The sequence below is a fragment of the Lycorma delicatula genome, chromosome 12 (assembly GCF_047948215.1).
Source record: "Lycorma delicatula isolate Av1 chromosome 12, ASM4794821v1, whole genome shotgun sequence".
Lineage (NCBI taxonomy): Eukaryota > Metazoa > Arthropoda > Insecta > Hemiptera > Fulgoridae > Lycorma > Lycorma delicatula.
In genome coordinates this window covers 50,138,854-50,162,674 of record NC_134466.1, presented here as the reverse complement: position 1 = coordinate 50,162,674, position 23,821 = coordinate 50,138,854, and the positions used below count along the sequence as shown (strand labels likewise).

The following is a 23,821-nucleotide window of genomic DNA, read 5'->3' as shown; positions in this document are numbered from 1 at the left end:
CCATGTTACACCATGTACATAGTGGGATAGTATAGGGTGTGGCTGGATTCCTCCGTTCATAAGGAGTGCGATGTTGAGGTGTCGCACTTCCGATGAGTGATGGGGACTCCTGGGGTGAGTAGGAAGGGAAAGCGTTAAGACGGAGCCCGATCGGTGGTCCCGTGTTTGCGGTACTTCTGATTTGAGGCAGGTGATGGAGAGAACCTAGTCCCGGCTGACCGGATGGTCACCGATGCTGGGGATAGCATAACCGGATCCGGCATGGTCGGCCGGAAGGTTAGAGGAAATGGCACCCTTAGGACCGAGTGTGCTTCCGCGGCGGGTCCGGGCCTAGGGTGATAGGGAAAAAACAAAAACCACCAAATAACAACGGTATCCACGATCTAGTATTCAAATCTGTATAATAGTAATTGCCTTTACTAGGACTTGAACTCAGGAACTCTCGACTTCCAAATCAGCTGATTTGGGACGACGCGTTCACCACTGAACCAACGCGGTGGGTTAACATTCATAACAACTGCTACTTCCTTACGTAAAGGACGTAATTACTTTTATACAATGAAGACCGGTTGTTGGACCTTTTAATTGAATAAGCAATTGTTTCTATAGGCAAATAATTTAATTTTACGATTAGAGTGTAACTATAAATTACTCGCTATAAAAATTATTCAAATTTGATAAATCTTTTTTTATATTATTTTATAGAAAGATGATATAGTTTTCAAACTGATTGAGACGCAACTTTGTATACAAATATTTTATCTGATGTATATATATGACAGTAGTGGTGAAGAGATAAACACTGAGGTACGTATTTCAATATCACATAAATTAAAACAAAAAGTAGAATTTTATTTTATTTTGTCTCAAAATAATAAATAACATGGAAAACAAGAAAAATAATTTACGTGTGTTTTTATTTTGCTGAAAAGATTTTATTACAGCCAAATTTAAATACAATAAATTCTATGTAAATAATACGTCCACAGTTTTATGAATATCAGCTGAAAATTTCGGTTTGTTGATTATATTATTCGTTAAAATACTTTGAATAGAAGAGATATTACAATAATTTGATAAGAAAAAGAAGCTTGTTTTTGAGATTACGAAAATCTTCTTGAAATAAAGTTTTAAATCACATTAAACGTTATTAATTTACACGTTGTTCTCGAGATCTGTATATTTTACTTAACGGAAACTGAAACAGAGAATAACAAACAGTTTTTTTAAATTTACCTGTCTTTTCGTATTTTAAAGTTTTAAATATTGGAATCTAATACATAAGATTATATTATAATAAGGAAACGGCTTCATATTACAAAAATGAGCGATAAAAGGCGGTAGAAGCAACTGTGGATCTACATGACAAAATTAGCCTATGGTAATATCTACATGACAACAAAATTTTTATCCACCATCTTGGATGTATCACACATCATTAACTTTACTTCAAAAAAACATATATACGAATTATATGGCATTAATAATACTGAAAAATTACAAAGTCTATCATATTACAAAACTCAATTCTTTTTAAGTAAGAAATTTGTAAGAAAAATTTTCAAAGATAAGTTCTGAGTTTTCTAAAGAAAACAATACAGTTAAATATGTGTTAAACGAAACGTATATTTTAATATTCATACATTGAGCATACATATGAATTCTTATTTTTTAATAATTTACTTGCGACTTTCATTTAGCTTTATCTTTCTTTCAGATCATATATAGATCCCACTTGTTACTAATTATTCAGGTTTTACTCTTTTTTCTTCCATATTTTAGATCCTTCAGAAATTGTTTATTCTCATTCATGACCTTATCATTTCTGTACTATAGCTTACTTCTCTTCTGTTAATATCTTGGAAACCTACAAACTGTTTAACTGCTTCTGTATATACTTTCCAGTGCCCATAATTGTTTGTTCTTCAATATCCTTAATTTTCATCCACTGGTTTTTAATTTTTAAGTTGAACGTAACAAACAATAAATAAAATATATAGAAAATCGTTATAAAAGAAAATAAAACAATAGAAAACAAGTTAATAAAAATAAATAATTAAAATCACCAGAAAAATCTTAACATAAAAAATTCTTTATAAAAAAAAAGTAAAGAACAGAAAAGAATCTGTAAAAGGGAACTCTAAAAAACCCTTGGTTATGTTTTTTGGTAGAAGGGTTAGTCTTCCTTCAGTCATTCCAAGTAGTTCAGCTTTCTTTTTGAAATTGCATCTTCTACTTTGTCAGTTACTTCTAATTTATACAGTCCTTTTGTGGATCTCAATCTGTACTGTCCTCTTTCCTTCATTTTTGTCCAAGAATTTTTCTTTGTGATGTCTTCTTCATCTTCTAAATTATTTTGAAAAAAATTCAATGACCTAAATAGATGAGATGGTCTTACCACTACAAGAAAACAGCTATCTTTGCCTTTGTTTAACTTGATTTTTGTTTTAGATGTTTATCAAAATTTATCAGGAGATTCAATTCTCTATTGTTTGTACTATAATTAATAATTTCTTCCGTCATTTGTTTTGATCTGTTTTTCCAAATAACTGAATTTTTCTGTTCGCCATTACTGCTTCATATTTTGTATTTTTTTCTGTTTTCCACTTTTGTTGTTGCAATCAATACAGTTTCTTTTTTACATATATTTTTACGCTAGCTTTCTTAAAAATATTTTCAATGCCTCTGTGATTTAGCTTCCTTAACAATAAGTTTATTCCAATACTTTACTATTCCAACTTAACAATAAGTTTATAACCAGTTTATTCTATTAATTTTTTTATTTTTAATGCAGTGGGAAAATTTACGGGACTCAGTATATGAATGTAATTGGATCAACAAACCGGAGTGGTTTAAGAAAATTTTACTAATTATGATGACAAGGAATAACAGACCGATCGAAGTCAAACCGTATGGACTGTTTGTAGTAAATTTAAGGAATTTCTCTGCGGTAAAAAACAATTTATTACTAAATTATTATAACCATTTTATAACAGAAATAAGAACATTTTTTATTAATATGTAACCATATTTTACAGGTCATTACCTATTCTACTGCCTATTCCTCATTTCACTACCTATTCTATGTCACTACCTATATATATTCTATGTCACTACCTATTCTTCATTTAATACGAAACAAATAAGTTGAAAGAGTATGGCAAAAAGAGTACAAATAAGATTCATGATGTGTCTCAAACTACAAGTCTGCACTCTCACCACGCGAAATTTTGCAGCATGAATGTAACAAGGGATCCTGTATCTGTACTTACAATACTTAAAACATATTTATTAAAAACAAGTTTTTTAATACCTTTATTGATATTAAAATTTCTTTCGGCACGCCGGAAGGTGGAGGGAGATTTCATCGGTACTAAGTAGGGAATAAAAAAGATTTACACCTTAAAGGTAAGAAAACTTCAAATTTACTCAATACAACAATGGTTGCACGTGAAAAAAAGTTTCACATGCTTACAATACGACAAACCTCCATCTTCTTACAATTCCAGCAACATTTTTGTCATCCCTTGCCGTAAGGATTGGTCACATCAAAAATTGTTACAAATAAAAGTTTTAGGTAATATTTACAAACCCATCGGGTTGGTCTGGTGGTTAACGCGTCTTCCCAAGTCAGCTGATTTGGAAGTCGAGGGTTACAGCGTTCCAGTCCTAGTAAAGCCGGCTATTTTTACACGGATTTGAATACTAGATCGTGGATACCGGTGTTCTTTGGTGGTTGGGTTTCAATTAACCACACATCTCAGGAACGGTCGAACTGAGAATGTACAAGACTACACTTCATTTACACTCATACATATCATCTTCGTTCATCCTCTGAAGTATTATCTAAACGGTAGTTACCGGAGGCTAAACAGGAAAAAGAAAGGTAATATTTACAGGACTAATCACCACATACTGTGCCTATCAAGGAAAGTATGATTTTTCTGTCTTCGAAACCACATTATCCAGCCCCCTGGGCCAACGATTGGTAATTTCGAAAAACCTCGAATAGATGTTTTATGCCCTTATCCAAAGAATAGTAGAAACTGTAGGCGAATTTGATATTTTACTTAATAAGAAAGATATAGCAGTTTTTTTTTTAAAAGCCCCCATTTCTACAGTCATGGTCCGATATTTCCCATTAACGAACTCGACTGAGATTTTGGGTCGTCATATTTTGTCTATCAATTTGAAAGTGATTGGCGCAACACTACGACAGTTATCCTGTCCATAGCAAAGAGAAATATATATATTATATACATATATATATATTTTTTTTAACTGACGGGATTTTTGGCGTCTGGATGATGCGAACATACGTCGAAATATTACAAAAGGCGATTCATTCTACCCATTACAATACGTAGCTTTCATCTGAAATCTACAATACAGAATATGAAGGCAAAATTAGAAATAAAAGCTACCAGAAAATTATTTATTATGGCATATTTAGACTATTTATAGCAAGTCATTTAGACAATTACACTACGCATGCGCTAAAAATAATCTATCCCGTTTTCGTGTAGTCTCACCTACTGGCGGTTAAAAAACTCATTCATTTACTGATGGCTTAACTGTACAGAATTGTTCGTACGCCGACACTTTAAAGAAACACTTCCGAATCTAAGTTTATCTAAGTCAATTTGTACTTTACCAGTAAAACTTGTCCTAATTTTGTTTTTGAAAATTACTTTAGATTATTATGTCAAATAGAAATTAATATTATACATGAAATATAAATAATATTTTTCTTTTTCAGTCAATTAATGCAATTTATTCTTTCTATAATGTTCTCAATAATACTAAAATGAAATAAAATAGAATTAATTTTCATTAATAATATAATATGGTCGATAATATATTTCATCAGCAAATACAGAAATACTATGTTGTAAATAGAATAACAATAAACTGGCACAAATCACATAAAATGTATAATTTTGTAATGTAGTTTTTAATAAATAAATAATTAAATTAGAATATGCGTCATAATATATTTGTTTTTTTTTTTTTACCTGACTGAAAGAAGAATGAAACACATAGCCAAACTGTTGGGTTATGGTTTTCTCTGTCCGGATTATAAATATTGAATTATATCATTCTTACATATTTTCTAACAAAGATATTAATTTCTTTAAAGGAGTCTGGCTGGCCACGCGTTAATGTTGTAAAAAAAGCGTAATCATAACTATAAAAATTAAAAAAAGGAACCGTTTTAAAAACATAAAAAATAATAATGAAGGATAAAAGTAGTACGGAAATTACCATACTGCTTCAAAAATCAAGATCGGAATCGTGATGGCGGGCTGGCCGCCATCTTGGATTGTGACGTCATTGATGCAGTGGCCTGTCAGTGCAATATTTGAATTTTCCTTTTTCCCTGAGGGAATTTCCCTTTTTCCTTAGCGAGATATTTGAAATACACACATTCATACACACACACACACACACACACACACACACACACACACACACACACACACACACACACACACACACAGTAGTAGATAAATGGGTATGTGGCGCCAAAATCCAAGATGGCGGCCGTCCGTTATTTTGGAGTGACGTCACGAATAAAAGACGGCGGCGATCGGCTATCTTGGCTTGCAAGGACATTGGCTCCGTAGCCTGTCCGCCATCCTGGACTGAATTCATGAATTCGAGATGGCGGTGGTCGGCCATTATGGATTGTGACATCATTGGCGCCGTAGTCCGTCACCGCGATATTGGTATATCCCTGTGGGAATTTCTCTTTTCCCGTGGCGGGATATTTGAAATTCTGCAGCGATACGAACTTGAGTAATATATTCGCTTTGAATATTATTTATAATAATTAATTCAAAGGTTGGTACCGCTGTTGAACAGCTGTTGTGAACAGGTCGGGTTTAATTAAGTAAAAAAATAATATTTGAAGTGAAAAAAAACTTGGTCGGCTAGGACTCGATCGCGATCATGACCATGACGGGACGGGACTGACTGACGCCTTAAACCAATCGGCTGCAGTGGCTCCCTGATGTAAAGAGTGAAAAATATTCAACATAAGCTATGAATCTTAACATCACATCCGTCTGTACACTACACACACACAAACACCTACCTTTTTTTTTCACTCTATTCCCCTGGGCCGGTCCGACTGGTTGGTATTGCGTACCCAGGGGAGTGTCTGGTAAACTCTAATGAGCCTCTCCGCCTACCGGCTGAACGTCCGGCATGACATGTCTGCTCGCCGGTGTCAGCTCTCTTGAGTGATTTTCTGTTTGCCCATTTGGAAACCACGACATACCTCGAATAGCTGTAACGTGGCACCGGGTCTTTTCTTACTCTTCTTCTTCATCAGAACCTATCTAAACCCTTGGAGTCCTCAGTGGATCATTGAGAACGACACACCTCAGCGTGCCGTTCCTCACCACTGAGGCTGTCCACCCTACCCTATTCTACACTAGTTACCTAGTCGCCATTCATCTATATCCTTCTCTGTTAATACTGCTACTATAAATTCCGTAACCTTCTTCCAGTTTATTTCGCTCCTCAACATGTGCTCTAGGACATCTGCTGGGCTCATACCTATTATTCCACAGTTCCTCCTTTTAATTGCCCACCTCTCACAGCAGAAAACTGTGTATTCTGCATTGTTAATTCTCACACAGTACTTACATTCTGGACCTGGCCTTCTTCCAACACGATGGTGGTACTCATTGAAATTGCCATGACCTGTAAAAAACTGCGGAATAAGATAATTTAACTCACCATGTTTCCTGTCTAAGGAAACACAGGGTCCCAGTAGAGACCCTGTGGCACACCGCCATAAATATTGAAACGTAGGCACTCACTCTGCGTCTCCACCAAGCATTCTCTATTTGAGAGGTATTCCCCTATCTGCCTTCTTAAATAAGGACTGATACCTTTTTCCACTAAGGCCCTATTTATTGATTCCCACTTGATAGAACCGAATGCATTTTTTACATCTAAAGCTATGAATAGGGGAATACGCCTCGTTCTCCATGTGCCGGTCCTAGTATCCTTAGCCCAGTCGATCACCTTTGTCGCCACCTGTATCGTCGAACGACCCTTCATGAATCCAAACTGATTTCCACTAATGCCTATTCCTTCCTCAAGTTCCTTAAAGATTCGGCCAGCGAGCATCTTCTCCACTACCTTCGTCATGGTATTTAAAAGACTCAATGGTCTGTATAAAGGTTCTCCATTGTCATTTGTGCCTTTTGGGAAGAACACCACCCTAGATTCCTTCCAGATTCCTGGAAATGCCTTGTTTTCTAATCCATGGCTGGCAACATCAAGCACTTCATAAGGAATTCTCTTTATCAACCTTTTAAGGAAAGCCGCTGGAATTCCGTCTGGACCCGGGCTCTTCCTATTACCCAGTTGTGCTACAGCCAAGTGCAGTTCAGAGAACGTGAAGCGTCTGGGTTCGCAATCTATAACATTTCCTGCAGTTTCTATTCTACCGGGGAATAGCTCATTAATTTGTTGTTCTACCTGCTCATTATTTAATACGGGCAGACGCCTACCAAATCGCTTAGTGATTATTTTGTATACCTGTCCCCAGCGGTCTCCGTCTAACTCCTCACAGAGTCTGTGCCATTGTTTTTTCTTAGACTTACGAATAGCTTTTTTTAAGGCCCGTCTGTTCTCTTTATAAGCCAGAGATGCCTCCTCGTACTCCTGTCCGCCTTGCATTCTGAGTCTCTGCTTCCTTCTTCTGCGCGATTGTAGGAGCCTTCTCAGTGTTTCAATCTCCATATTCCACCAATACACTGAGTGTCTATTAGCTCTTCTCTGAGCTACTCTGCCCATTTCTTGTCTTATACCGTTAGTCAGGGCAACTGGTGTCAGATTCTCTATGTTGATAATCCTTTCGGCCGTTCTATTGATTATGATCTCGATCTGTTCCGTTGTAAAACTACTATAGGGCATTTTCTCTCTAGTCACATAGACTGAGCCTTTTATGGCAATCATAGTGGCATGATGGTCACTCGCCACATCATGTAGTAACACTCGCCAGTCCCAGTGTTCTCTACTCCATCTATCGTCTATGATTGTTAAGTCCAAGACTGACGAGTGTCCTCTCGCCTCATATGTAGGGGGTGCCATCATTTACACAATGACAGCTAATTGCCCCCATCATATCCGTAAGGATCTCACCTCTGCGATTGGTGTATGCGCTCCCTGCTGATATCGCTTTACTATTGAAATCACCTAGGATAATGACTTTCTTCCTAGCGTTATTTACTACTACTTGTATTATGTCTAGTCTTCTAGTAAATTCATGTATGTCACAGTGGAGACACATAGGCACCAATCGCTAGTGTTGAATCCGACTCCACCGCCAACATGCCTCCAGATCTGGACGTCAATCTCCATGCTATCCTGCCACTTACATCCATAATTGCCACGTCACCATTTGTATCCACCATCCAGCCTGATCTAGCAACAAGGTACTTGTTCGGCTCCGTGATTATCACTAAATCAGCCCTTTGCTCTATGACCAGTTCACTAACCAAATCATGAGACATGGTGCTTCTGTTTGCGTTAACCATCATCACCCTAAGCATTTAAGTCTTTTGAGCACCCCCAGCCTCCGGTGCGGTGTTCTTGGCTCCCACAATCCAGGCAGCTACTATGCTCCCGGCATTCAGCAATCTTGTGGTCTCTGCCTCCACAATTGAAGCTGAGATCCATTCTGTCAGGGCCCTTGCACTCATGTTTACGATGTCCAGTATTCCAGCATCTGAAGCACTTTTCCTCTGATTCCCTAATATATGTCCGACAATTCACCCAGCCAATCCTCAACCTTTGTTCCAGCAGCTTACAGGCAGCCCTATACGAGGTGATAACTGTAACATTTTGGGTCTCGGCGTACCCTTTTCTAATTGACGATATCTAGATGTCCACATTAGTACCTACTCTTGCAGTAACTGCAGCATAAATTTCTGTCTCAGTGGTGTCATATTCTACATCCCTGATGTGAACTATTGTGCGCCTTCCCGCTCTTGTACGCAGGTCAGCATGCAGATCAGCCGCCTTATCTCGTAGGTTACTTGTAAACTCTGCAGCTTTCTGCGCTCCCTGAATTCTCACGTGGAGTTCTTCATTCCTGCCCTTACGTAAGGAGATGACCTCTTTTGCATCTTCGCTACTTACTGCAGACTTCATCGTTTTAAGTAAATCAGAATAGGATTTTCCAGCTGCTTTGATAACTACAGTACGACTGTCAACTGCCGGTGGTGTCGACTTTTTAATATGGGCTTGTCCAGACTTGCCTTGTATAGCTTTACCTTCAACTGGGATCGTAGTCACTTTAACTGCTACTTCCTCGTCTCTCCGCAAATAAGATATTAATTTCTTCATATAGTTTCCCATATTATTATTGGGGACGACAAAAACTAAATTACCAGCCTGAGGAATAATCTTCCTTAAAGCCCTCAATATAGCTGCCATTGTGCTCTTCTCAGTAGCATTACCATCATAGTAGATTTTGTGTTTACTTTTCTTAATGTCGTCACAGTCTCCAAGAATTGATTGTACATCTTTACGAATGTCGCCTACTTTGTATTTGGTACCGACCCCTGGGGAACACCGCCCAATATCTGGTGCCTGTTAGTTTCGTCGAGTGTTTCAACTACAGTCCACCTTTCGTTTAGATAGTCAGCCACTTGTCTCTGGAGGTATAGGCTGACCTGTTTTCTGTGCAGCGCCTCCAATACTGCACCCCACCTGACTGTGCCAAAAGCGTTTTTAATGTCTAGTATGATAAACAGAGGAATTCTCCTGGTTCGCCAGGTCCCGGCTCTAGTATCATGTGCCCAGGATACTATTTTATTAATGGCATGAACTGCCGACTTTCCCTTTCTGAAACCATATTGGTTATCATGCAATCCATTCTTGTCTTCTAATTCCTGGCATAACTTGTCGGCAATTAGCCTCTCCGCCACCTTGCCATATGATTAATTAAACTAAGGGGCCTGTATGCTGTCAAATTTGCATCTGTAGTTCTTTTAGGTAAAAATACGGTTCGGGAAGCCTTCCAGCAGTCAGGGAAAATTTTGTGCAAGACACCAAAATTGGCGATGTCGGTCATCTCCCAAAGGACTTTATTCATTAGTCCCTTGAGGATTGCGGCTTGAATGCTGTCAGGTCCCGGACTTTTTATTTCTCTAAGGCGGCCTATTGCTTCTTTGACCTCTTCTTGCGTGACTGTGAAAGATCTATATCTTTCACAGTCCGGCCATTCAAATCGGCAAGCATCTCTGACCGGGAACAAATCTGTTAGTTGTGCTGTTGCATTTTCTGACGTGAGGACGGGCAGACGTTGTCCGAACCTCTTCATAACTATTTGGTAAGCCCGCTCCCAGGGGTCGGAGTCGAGTTCGGAGCATAATTCCCTCCATCGGTCCCTTTTTGCACGCTTGATCATGTAGTTAAGCTCTTGCCTTGCCGCCGAAAATTCATTAAGTGCGGCTTCAGAAGGAGTGCCGCTTCCTGCTCGTAATCTATATTTCTTCCTTCTCCAGTACTCTAACCTGTTGCACTGCAGGGCTATTTCTAGTGACCACCAGTAAACTGGATGCTTTCTATTAACCGATTGGTGGATCCTAGTCGTTTCCTCTGTAATTATATTCTGCAGGACTAGTGGTATGAGCTCATTACTATTTGCCAGTTTAGCAGCAGTCCTATTGACAACCGTATCAATTTGCCATCCGTTTAAACGTGGCGGTTTAGATGACGCATGGGCGGGAGCATGAGAGTTGTCCATGACCAACAGGGTGGCATGATGGTCGCTGCCTGTGTCCGATTCGAGCACACACCAGTGGAAGGTGTGTACGTCCCATCTACTATCGACCAAGGAGGATCAAGAACCGATCTGTGTCCTCTTGCCTCGAAGGTATACGTGCCGTCGTTAAGACAAATAAGGCCAGTAGCCATCATCATATCCGCGAAAATCTGACCTCTGTTTGTGTATTGACTACCAGCTATAATGGCTTTGCAGTTAAAGTCACCCATTAATATGACCCTTTTAAGTGCTTGCATTATTATGATTGTAAGTCTATCGATATATGTCTTGAAGTCTTCTAGTACGACGTTAGGACTGATATAGCCTGCTACTAGTACAAATTCAGCGAGTGTGATGGCCAGGATCCCCTCCTCCCGGTGGTGCAGTTGCCACGGGCATCTGTTACTGTAACTCCTGATTGGGAGGGTTCAAGGGACAGGGTCAGACCGACACCAGCTGTGTCGGCTGTCCAGACATGAAAAGCAGCTTCGGTTACGTTTGGCTCGGTTATAATTAATGCTCTTACCGAGGTGGAAAGTGCTGACTGCAAATACGTTTTGGCTATTTTTATTGATATAGAGGCAGCATTTCCTTCCTTGTGTTGGAATTCTGTCCTCTATGCTTTGGAACGCCACAATGTTCCCGAAGCCACACAGGCCGTGGTAAGAGACTATTTGTCTAACCGGACGGCTCTGTTTAAAGATGCGCACCTAGTTGTGGAAAAATCCGTCACCAGGGGAAGCCCGCAGGGTTCCGTTCTCGGTCCCCTGCTGTGGAACCTGGTGTTTGACGGATTTCTGGGATTGATTTTCCCAGAAGGAGTCACGGCCCAGGCTTTCGCCGATGACTGTCTCCTTTTAGTTCGTGGAGATTCACGACCACAGCTGGAAAGCAGAGCGCAGGCGGCCTTGTCAACCGCCGAATGCTGGATGGACATGCAAATAAAGATTTCTGTGCCCATAACGAAGTTTATGCTTCTAAAGGGCGCAGACAAATTATCATGCAGTCGAAACCCCCACATTAAGTATAAAGGCTGTGTAATCAGCCGAGTAAGGGTTCATAAGTACCTAGGTGTTTTGTTTGATGATAAGTTGCTTTTTAGTAACCATATTAAACAAGTTGCGGCGGACGCTGTCTCTGTGATGCACAAACTTAGAAGGATTGCTCAGTAAGACTACAGGCTGTCGGGCCGCCAAATGAACTTGGTGTACCGAGGCGTCTTCGAAAGTATTATCACATACGCGGCGCCAGTTTGGGCGCATAGGTTGGAAAGGAATAGAGCACTACTTCAAAATTTAAGGAGTGCCCAGCGCAGAGCCATGATAGTATGCACTGGTGTATTTAAAACAACCTCCTACGAGGCTACTATTGTATTGGGAAAGGCTCTCCCAATCGATTTAGTGGTGAAAATTCGGGCAGTCATGTGGAAGTTGCGAAGAGGTCGGGAGGCCGAGGCATTTGGGATGCGGTTTCGAGCCGGGCCAGAACCGGAGCGGAACGGTGATCACAATGCACCGGAACAAAATTTCGTCCAGTTGTCCATCTCCCGTCTGCGGAAAAGGCTACAAAGCCTCGCGGTGGAGGCATGGCAGCTTGAATGGCACACCACGACTAAGGGAAGATCCTTGTATAGTTTTATAGAGGATCTGGGGGGATGGTATGCCTCGAGTTCTTTTTTATGGGCGTCGGGTGCCCAGGTGCTCACCAACTATGTTAACCTGAACCAATATCTGTTTCGGTTTCGCCTGGTGGCTGATGAGTTGTGTGTCTGCGGGGAGGTCCAGTCGAATGTACATATGATGTACGACTGCCCTGCTCTTGGGGGAGCCAGAGACCGAGCCACCCTGGAACTTAGAGGTCAGGGGGAAACCTGGCCGCTCACAAGCGGCGAGGCAGTGTGGCGCGAGCCGCACTGTCGGACCGTGTGGGAGTTCCTCGATGAGGTTGCTATGTTCAACCGTCATCGTTAATTATAAGGGATTATTAAATGTAAATATAATTGGACTCCTACAACTCTGCTGCTGGAAACCAACCTTGGGAATAGGGCTGGCCATCAGCCAATCAGCTCCAAGCGCTGTTAAATGGTGGACAGGTACTAGCTGGCATACAGCGACCGAGGCGTGGCAGCCAAAATTGCTGTCTTTTTATTTTATCGATGCGTGTAGTTTTAAGTTGTTACAAGGGGTGCGCCTCCCCGATCTAGTTTTATGTTTGACAAGTGAGCGATTGGGACACTGAAGCGGGTGCTGTACGGCACGTTGCTTGATTCGCTCACGCACGTTAGGTAGCTCACTAGGAGCTTTTAGGATTTGGGTCGCTAAACCGTTTCTGAGGCACAGTAGCCGTTTTTGGCACGGAACATTTGGTCTATGCTCTAGGGCGACCGAATGGGGTGGTGGTGGGAGAAATGCCAGTTAACCAAATTCCCTGTCAGGAGGGAGTTCTGTCACCAAATTTAGCTTACTCCTCAAGGAATCGGGCCATCTTCTGTGTAGGAGTTCTAACAGTTCCCCATCTTCTAAATCCTTAGAAAGAATATGTTCCATGCTATCTTCAGTTATCGGCAGATCCGTTTGTGTGGCTTGCGTCACCATGTTTGCCGTGGATGGCGTTTCAGCCAGCGCGTTCAGGCCTTCATAAATTGCTCTGAGCTCCTGCTCATGCGTACCAATGTATTTGCTAAGTCCAGCCCTCATATGTTGTTTTAGGGAAGGCAGCGTGTGTCCCAGTTCATAAATTAGGCTACCCAAACTTTCTGGTAGCTCCTCCTCTTCTTCTGATGACCCTTTGCGTGGTCTCTTCTTGCATTTTCCCTCTAATTTCTTGATAGGCACCACCCACTGTTGACTACTACTTTGAGCGGCTGTTGCCTCTAAAGGGAGCGAACCTCTGCGCCTCATACTTGCACTATCACACTACGGGGACAATTCCGCGTCCAAAAAAAATATAAAAAATTGATAGCTTGTTAAACTAAGCTACAGCAGTCTATCTTATCAAGAGATAACAACAACAGAAATTAATTAAATTAATTCCAATATCAAAAGTTTTTCATTTGTAGAATAATAAACAATATTATCCACAGTCGATGCCAATTACAATTGTCTAGCCATCCAGTACAGTTAAGCTACACCCGAATTGAAAACAACTCAAGGTACACCGCTACTAACTCACACTAACCACTGCGACCAGCAGTCAAATATGAACCTTATTTCCAATACCAATAACGCTACTCAGTTAAAAAATTCAATAAAAAGGTCAGTCCGCAACGAAAAATCACCAAATTATATTAAAACACTTCCGAAAATTTTCCACCGTCGATTCCTAATTCCAAAAATCAGATATAAAAACCGTTGATCAGAAAAAAACTGTATAAGACAGAGTGCACAACAATACGTACGACCGCAACACAAGCTTCCACTCGACACCCCCCTACACCCACCTTTTTCTTTTTTTTTTTCTGTTTAACCTCCGGGGCCGCAGTTAAGCATTACTGTACAGAGGATGAGATGAATGATTTGTAGCGTGTGTGAAAAATGCCATGCCATGCCCCTACACCCACCTAAACAAACCTAAACGCACCTCCACCCCACCCACATCTACACCCCTGCACCGAACATGGCCTAAGGTTGAGCATCCTATTTTGAACTGCCACTACAGTGGAAGGCGCGTAAGCGCCTACCACAGCTCCACATTGAAATTTTAAAACATTGAAATTTGAATCACAGCTCCAGATTCAAAGGGGTGCGTATGCGCAACACCACCACAGCTGCAGACACGTGCCTACATAAAACTCTAATAACAAACATAGGAATGTGCTGAATCATCGTAATACAAAACTCTCGCCCTCGCTCTCTCTCTCTCTCTCTCTCTCTCTCTCTGTGTTTGTACGTAAACATCCACCAACATATCACGTAAACATTCATTCAGAATTAAGTCATTGTTTATAAAAAAATAAAATATGTATGTGTGTGTGTTTTAAAAGATTCCACGATCGATAGTAGCGTCATGCAACACACACACACACACACACACACACACACACACAAACACACACACTATTCACTACCTTTGTATTATTACAATTAAAGTAGTAAATTTACACCCAGGAATTAAATATTAATGATGAACACAAAGTTCGCAACAATTAATTATTATCTGTTAAGCATAAAGAAAAAACAAAATATCTCTTAAAGCCCCCCCCCCCTAAACATCTAATATAAATGTGATATATAACATGTATCATTGTAACAGAAGAGAAAATTAAATATTTTATTTTATTTAAGCGATTAAGAAATAAAAAACTTGAGTTAATGCAGTATTAATAGGTTTATTTAAATGATTGTATGAAAAGTAAATTTATATATAAATTTATTTGCACTTGCTACACGTTAATGTTGTAAAAAAAGCAAAATCATTACTATAAAAATTAAAAAAAAGGAACCGTAATAAAAACATAAAAAATAATAATAAAAGAATAAAGTTAACATTATATCATTCTTACGTGTTTTCTAACACAGATGTTAATTTCTCTAAAGGCGGCTGGCTGACCACACGTTAATGTTGCAAAAAAACCAAAAACATTAATATAAAAATTAAAAAAAAAACAGTTAAAGATTGATGCAAAACGTAAAATTACAAAAAATAAAAAAATAAATAAAAACCACTACAGACGTTGAATCATAAAAATAATAATTTCATTACTTTCATTGTCACGTTTTTTTTTTGTTTTTTTTAATAAATTAATTCATCACAGAAGCTCAAAGCTTCTGTGGGAATATAGAAACATAAAACCTTGAAATATACAAATGGAAATCAACAGAACATAGTGTTTCTATCATTTCCACTGAAAACCATGATGTATTTCAAGGTCAAATTTATGTGTTTGAATGCAGGAGTTGGGGGACAGAGAGGCAGGATTATACAGATTCAGTAGTCATGCTCACTGCAGATAATCTGGTACACATGATGCTCCAGGGAATACAACTTCATAGCGGGGTTTATCAATTCTACAGTGCGGGAGAAAGTAAGGGTGGCGAGTTAGATTTTATGTTCTTCTGTTTCTTTAATTTATTTCAATAGATTATGCTACTCTTTCCTTTTATTAATTTAATTTAATTTATTTATTCGACAATTAATGCAATATATTAATTGTATTATGTTATAAATAAATTGAAGTAAGTTATATCAATATTTATAAAATCATGAAAAATATTGCATTATGTCAGCTATACAAAAATATTATATTTTTATATTTATAGAATAAAAATCTGATGTGGACACCATATGATTTCCTTGTACACCTATTTAATTACATATACATATATCTTTAAAATGAGAAGTTTTTAAAATAATTCTATTTCGTTAAATTCTGATGTTTTTTCATTTTTTAAAAATTTTATTTATTCTTAGTATTCAATTATTATTTATCGTAAAACATTTACAAATAAATGTTAGTAATTGTTAATAAATAAAGGTGATGAAGTCTGTTTCGAACCGATGAGCTTTCCCTTGCAACATCCAAATATTTCATTAAATGAAATTTTATTTGACTATAACTGTGGAATCAATGAAAGTAAGTACCACTTATGATATATCATTGAAAAGGTCTCAATGAGGGCTTATTACTTCACTTAAGAAAAAGTAAAAAATCCACATATTTTGGGATTTACACTCTTGGTTCATCCATTACAATCAAAAGGGGAGATGCAAAATTAGATGTTACAACAATTGTAAATCTAAAATTTTAACCTCCTACTACTAAACGTTTTTGAGTTATGCAAGATACATATGATAATATGTATATATATATATAATGTAAAATATTATATAAGATACATATATAATTATGATCAGAAAGATGCAGTTTATTTTTTATATAGTTTCAAGAATTATAAATTCACTTTGTTAAAGCAAGCGGGAAAAACATTATTTTATAAAAAATAAAATGGCGTCTAGACTAAAATTAAAAAAAAATATTTTGTAATAAACAAAATTAAAAAATCGATCGGTAGTGTAATTAAAAATATACGAAATCTGTTGATAGATGAAAAATAAAACGGAACAAAGATTAAAATTAGCATTAATATAAACTTATTAAATAATATCATTAATAAAATCAACTTCACAGTAAACATATAAGTCCAAAGTATGCATTTTTCTGATGATTTCATGTTGAAAAAAAAAATTGATTAAAATTACGGTTATTTTCATATATCATAATAACAGATGATTATACAAACAAAAAAAAAAAATAAGAATTTTATTATTCTCTTTTAAATTCTTTCATTACTAATTTTCATAAAAATAAATGCTAAAAACTTACTTTTACGTTCTTTCCATATGCTAGCGTTTAAACTAGGTAATAATAAGTGATATACGTGTAAGTAAACACATCGTTTGATTTATAACGACGTTTTTTCAATTAAAGGTCAATAATTAATGATAATTATTCCGGACTTGGTTTTGTAAATGCTTAAAAAAAGTGAAGAAAGATTTGGAGACAGTAGTTTACTAAATTACCCCTCTCAGTCTATATAATGACACGTAAATAGGTCATTTAAACTTTTTATTACCGAAATTTTATTGTAAAAGGCCGCTATTGGTACGAAAATAACGGAATTGCGTCACGAACCAATAAGATTGCAGTACTTTGGTAACGTTACCCTTCGCCAGTCTTAGATTTCACTGTCAGTGTTGCAAACCTTTAAGTTTTTAAACGTTATTCATTTAACGAATATTTCAAAGTTTTGTAGAGAACAGTGACATATTGTCACTGCTAAGTTGTGACGTTAAATGGTAGAGCAATAATTTTAAATGATATTAAAAATATAAAAAGTAACAGTAGGTCTCGAAATATACTGACTACGAAGTAATGTAATTTCTAATTTAAATTGTCTTAAAAATTATTTAGAAATAAAATTGTGTATAAAAAACTTAGATTTTATTATCTGGTAATGTACACAAAACATCTGAATTTAAAAATAATTTTGTTTGAAATCACTATAAATACTAAATTTTCTTTCATATTTAACATGCAATATCGGCAAATGTCTTTTTATTGCTTTTATGATGGGCATTTTTTTAACGAATAGTAGTTTTAATTTATGATTACATATAGATATCAATTAATTCTAATTGATATATTTTAAAGAGTTTATTAAATCAATCATCTGCATCAATACACTTTAGTTTGACGAGATAATTTATTTAAGTGTAACATGTTAAAACGAAAATTAATTCAAAATCCTAAATTTAACCATTTATTAGTTAAATGACATCGTTTGTCAAGTATCTTGAAAACTGATTATTGTTGAAATAATAAAGAATTGTATTTTTAATAATTAGCTGTTATACGTAATATTCAAAATTATTAATTTAGAACTGATTTATGTTATTTATTTATACGTACCGTAAAAAAATTAACGGTACCTTAGTAAAACGTCCCTACGGTGTATGTATTTACTATAATTTCAATTAATGTAAGCAATTGGATTTTCAATACTCAACTGCTTAATTGTAAACATATCAAATTCGTCAAAAGTTAAACAACTAAATGCAACCAAAAAAGAAAACAGCCATACGTGTTTGTTTATCAACCGTAAAAACGTTCTGAGATATTTATCAAATATCCCATCTCGTAGAAAGAACATCAAAATTCATAACAAATTATTTCAATAGTATTCAAATAATAAATTTTATTAATAGACAATTATCTTTAATTCATTCACTTTCAGCAAATTTTTTATATCACAATTGTAGTTTGTATATAACATACATATGAAATTTATTTACCTTAATAAAATTAATTAATCAAATTAACAGAGAATTAGCAATAACAGTTAAATAAAGTATAAATCATTTATTGTAGTTAATAAAAAAATAAATAAAAAACAAAATAAAATATATGCCAGTTAACCCTAAAGACTCCTACAAGTATCCCTACGAGTATCCTACAACATACTACAAAGTATAACATTTCATATTTCCAAAAAAAAAGAAGTCAAAAATATCATGTTTTATTATGCAGTATTTTATTTGTTGAGTTTCAATACAACCGAGACGAGGTATGGATACATAAATAAATAATAAACAGTGAATACCTACCTAAAAGTGATGAAACTGTAGCACAAAAAAAAGTTGTTGTTTATTTAAAGATAAGAACATCGCTTACAAAGATAAAAATACACGTACAAAAGATACATGAATTTTTAAACATTATCTGAACCCACAATTTCTTTCTTCTCTATTTTTATCACATAGATCATTCATACGTAAACTGACGAAACTAAAAATGTTTAAAGTATTCTTCACTCAACTCACAATGGTTAAAAGGCAAGGAAGCATTTGTAACCATTACATAAACATAGCAAGTGAAGAAAACTTAACTTACTACCTATCATTATTACTCAGTTCGTATTACTCAGACTTACTCAGTTCGTATGTAAGTGAACGATTTTGTTTATGATTTCTTTCAGAACACTCTATTGAATTTATAGAATCGCTATTGCGGATCTTTTACATCGAAAGTTTTATAAGAACAAATAAGGTGTTAGTAGCAGGTTATTTTATTTTACTATCAAAATTTCTGACTCGGTTTGTTTTATTTTATTAAATTATTCATTCTTTCCAATATAAAAAGATTGATATGTAAAATCATGGGTTAAAAAATACTTTATTAAGCTGGTCATCGAGGACAATCAAAAATATTTTTTTTATTCGGTTAAGTCAATTATTTATAGTTATTTCATGAAATATTTCATTGATTCATTTTGGGGTTGTTTTGTTTAAGTAAATAATATAGAGCCGGCCCCGTGGCGCTCCACGGTGGGGCTCGGTGGCGCAAGTGGTAGCTTCTCGGCTTTTCACTCGGAGGTTCCGGATTCGAATCCCGGTCAGGCATGGCATTTGCACACACACTACAAATCATTCTTCTCATCCTTTAAGGAAATAATTAACAATGAACCCGGAGGTTAAAGAAAAAAAAAATATATATATATATTAATATATAAAATATGAGGTGTGCCATACTTAGCTTTGGCGTTTTGTTTCTGGGTCGTACTCGGATATCCAAGTTTCATCACCAGTAATAACATATTTTTAGTAAATCAAGATCAGTTTCAATTTACCCTAGAAGATCGCGGCACACTTCCACCCTCTTGTTCTTCTGTTAAACACTGAGGTTTTTCGAGGCCAGTTTCACACAAAATTTTCATGCCCAATTCGTTTGTCAAAATTTTATGGACTTTTGTACGGTTAAAATTCAATTGTTCAACAATCATTCTGACAGTTCATCGCCGATCGTAGCATATCAATTCCCTGATTCGCTCAATATTGCTACACTTTTTGAAATTAACGGTCTTCCACAGCCTGGTTCGTCCATAACTGATTCTCTGCCACCTGAAAATGCATTAGTCCAACTAAAAACAAAGCTCGTGACAGAGCGTCATCTCCATACGCCCTTTTCAATTCTGAAAAAGATTGAACAGCATTCTCACCGAGTTTTAACACAAAACATGATTGCACAACGTTACTCATAATTAGTATCACTCATTTTAGTCGAGTGTGGATACTCAGCCCGAGTGGACGTGTATTTCTAGCTCTGCGTTTTATGCGTTTTTGGTTTGGGTTTTTGCGGTATTTTATTAGACAAGTAGTGAATCATTTCGAGGTAAGTATAACGAACAATTGTTTTAAATTTAGTGAATTTTGGTGACCAGACTGTGCTGTAATTACGTTTTTTCTGTTGTAACTTTTTTATCCATAAGAGCTAATGTTAAATTGGCGGTTGAGGCTTGTGAAAATAAGTTAAGTCAATAGACATGTTTGTGACGTCACGCCTGTTGTAGTAAGCAACAACTTAGAAAAATTATCGACAAAATAAGTTGTACTAGTAGAATTTTTTGTTTGTTTCAAGTGTTTGAGGCTCTTATACAGGGAATTTTCCTTTCCTAATAACTCCTTTCCTGACCATAATTTCCCAAAATCCGATTCTGGATAGATTGCCAGATCCTGAATAGGTCTCCGATAGAGACCAATACCTTTCATAAACCAGCCATCCCCCATATTTCTTTGGGGGGCACTGTTGGTCGGATACATATTAGACCAGCCCGACCACACCGAATTTTTCTGAGGACAGATTTGGGATCGTAAATTTTCCGAATTAATAATCATAATTTTCCGAATTAAGTGTTTCCGGGCATTCTGGCCCCCCAGACAAGAAAGAATGGAAAGCAGCGGACCTCAAAGGGACTAAACAAGTTAGAGCCGGTTCCTCCGAGGAAGAAGGGGTAGTCTGTCTCTTCTTCCTTTACATTGTGGGATCTCACTTATAGGCTCAGCCATGCCCTTATAACATTTAGACGAAACCTGGGCAAGTCTATGGCGACTCATCAAAAGGTCCATGAGAGGGAGCTGACGAAGGTATATAAGTCTTTTCAGCATCTTAATGACGCAATGACTGATGCGGATACTAAATTACAGGTACTATTAGTGGATACTAAATTACTTCCGTTGACCCTCAATCTGATAGCTCTGACAGATGTAATTTTGTAGACTTGAACAAGCAAATGAGACTTAGTGCTGTTAGCGGCAAATATGCTAACGCAAAACTGGAAGTAATCAGCATAGACAATACCACCAATCTAGACTAAGATAGTTTTTCAACTATCTTAGAACTAGATATATAGTCCTTTACGACTCATCAGCAGGAGACCGCGCTACAGCCGCCACTCTCCTTAGGGCGTTGAAACGAGTCCTGGTGAAAACCAGGGCTACGGTCTTCATGCTTCCACCGGGACCCGCGGATACAACGATAAGGAAAGTGGTCATATATCTCACCAGAAAAGGGAAGGAGCTCCCGAAGATGGTCCTGCCCAGATTGGGGGACTCTGTTCGGGCTCGCTCAGGATCGACTTCAACCAGGAGGGGCACACCACCGGTAACTGATAGGAAGACTATCGTTATTAAGGCCGAGGGAAAGACTTATGCCGACCTGCTGAGAACAATGAAAAACAAAGTCACCCAGGAAGTGGCAGGCGTGATCCTTTCCCTCTGGAAAGGCCGAAATGAAAAATTAGAGGTGAGGATAAAAGGGGCGCCGAAGGCAGGAGAACTCACCACTCTTCTGAGAGATCGGGCAGCAGAACTTCAGGTGGACCTACGTTCTAGGGGTGACAGAAGGACTGTGGTCAATATTAAGTTCCTCGAAGTAGACACAACCGAAAAGGAGGTAAGAGAAGCGGTCTCCAGAGTTGTCGGCCCGGGGGAGACGTTCCAGGTCACTTCTCTCAGGAAAGCATACGGTGACACAAAAAACGCCACCGTTATCACGACACATAGAGGCGCCACAAAGCTGGTGGCATCTAGACTAGAGTTGGCTGGGTTCATTGTAGGATCTATAATCGCGTAGAAGGAGAGCGCTGCTACCGTCGTCGGGGCACCGGACACGGTAGCAGAGACCGTAAGATCCCGGACAGAACCAATCTCTGTTATAATTACGGTGGCGCTGGACACCGTATCCGGGAATGCAGAGAGACAACCAAATGTCTGTATTGCCGTAGCCTAAATCACCGCACAGGGGGCACAGAATGCGGAATAAAGCGCGATGCCTAGAGTCTTATTAATCAATAACCAACTAAGCCTCCTCTCCCACGCCTTGGTGTAGGAGACAGCTAACACTGGAGAGTACAACTTTGTTGTTGCCACTGAGCCTAACGTATACTCTGCGGCTGAGTCTCGATGGGTGCCAGATACCGCTGGGGATGTGGCTATCAAGAAAATTACTGGATACTGGGACTATAGCTTATATTTGAGGACTGAAGGAGTCGTTGTGATAGAATTCTGAAACTTTAGATTGTTTGGGGTCTATATAAGCCCGAATGTGACGCTCGTGGAGTACGAGGCCAGACTGCTCGGACTGCAGAGGATGGTCAGGAACGCCCGAAAGAGGTTAATTGTTGTGGGTGACTTCAAATGCCGTACCGTAGCGGCTGGGGATGGGTCCTCGAACAACAGAGGACTAGCGCTAGAAGAACTAATAGGAACTACTGGGCCTGTTTGCATCAATGACGGGTTGCTCACTTTTTACGCTCGCGGGCATTCCTCTATCTTGGATCTGGTATTGACCGACGGTAGATTTCCACTAGACATGGTGAGCATGCAGGTTTTGCAAGTCGAGACTGCAAGTGATCATTTGGCTGTTTCTGTTGACATCCTTGATACAGAGACTCTTATTAGAAATTAACATCTATGCTTTAGACTTTCGGAACGTAAGGTAGAGACCATTGTTCGCAATGCTTCTGCAAAAATGACGGATGACAGACCGCGTCACGCCAGATACATTACAACAGATCATGATTACTGAGCTGGCCAGGCTCCCCGAAACAGCTACCAGACATCACCCTGTCTATTGGTGGTTCTCCGATATTGCTGAACAACGCAGCGTTCTGCAATCCACGAAGAGGCGCGTGCAGAGACTTAGAACGAGAACATACGGAGCTGATTGAGACCTGAAAACGGCGATTACACAATACCGTGCAGCAAGAAAACAGTTAAACTTCGTGATTAACCATGCAAAAAGACAGAACTGGAGGGAGCTATGCAGTGAACTAGATGCTGACCCCTGGGGACGGGCGCACCAGGTAGTCATAGATAGAGTGAGAAAACGGTTGCTCGTCCCTAATAAAAACATAGAAGCTACACGACACATGGAAGCGCTTTTTCCGCGGGTTGATACGGGCATCACGGAGCATATACCTGGTGAACGCGGCAGGTTCACCCGGAATGCAGTGGCAAAGACTAAAAAGAATAAAAAGAGCCCAGGACCCGATGGTGTGCCAGCTGCTGTCATAAAGAGTCTGATGTCCGTCATCCCGTGGGAGATGACAGATATTGCGAGTTATGCAGTCCAGCATGCTTTTTTCCCCGCTTGCTGGAAATCGTCAAGAACTGTTTTCTTGCCCAAACAACAGTCAGTTCCAGGGGCTCTCAAATATCGCCCTATAAGTCTCATTAATATGGGCAAAGTGGTGG

General features: G+C 38.2%; 1 protein-coding gene and 1 long non-coding RNA gene across 2 annotated transcripts in view; one reads left to right on the top strand and one right to left on the bottom strand.

Moving 5' to 3' along the window:
- LOC142333155 (uncharacterized) overlaps positions 1-23,821 on the bottom strand; it is a 115,988-nt gene that overhangs the window by 23,596 nt on the left and 68,571 nt on the right. The window lies entirely within an intron of this gene.
- The window catches only part of LOC142333312 (uncharacterized), a 62,358-nt gene continuing 52,527 nt past the window's right edge, over positions 13,991-23,821 (top strand). The window contains exon 1 of the mRNA XM_075380335.1: positions 13,991-14,046. Coding sequence (XP_075236450.1) covers positions 13,991-14,046 — 56 coding nt within the window. The remainder of the gene's footprint in view (positions 14,047-23,821) is intronic.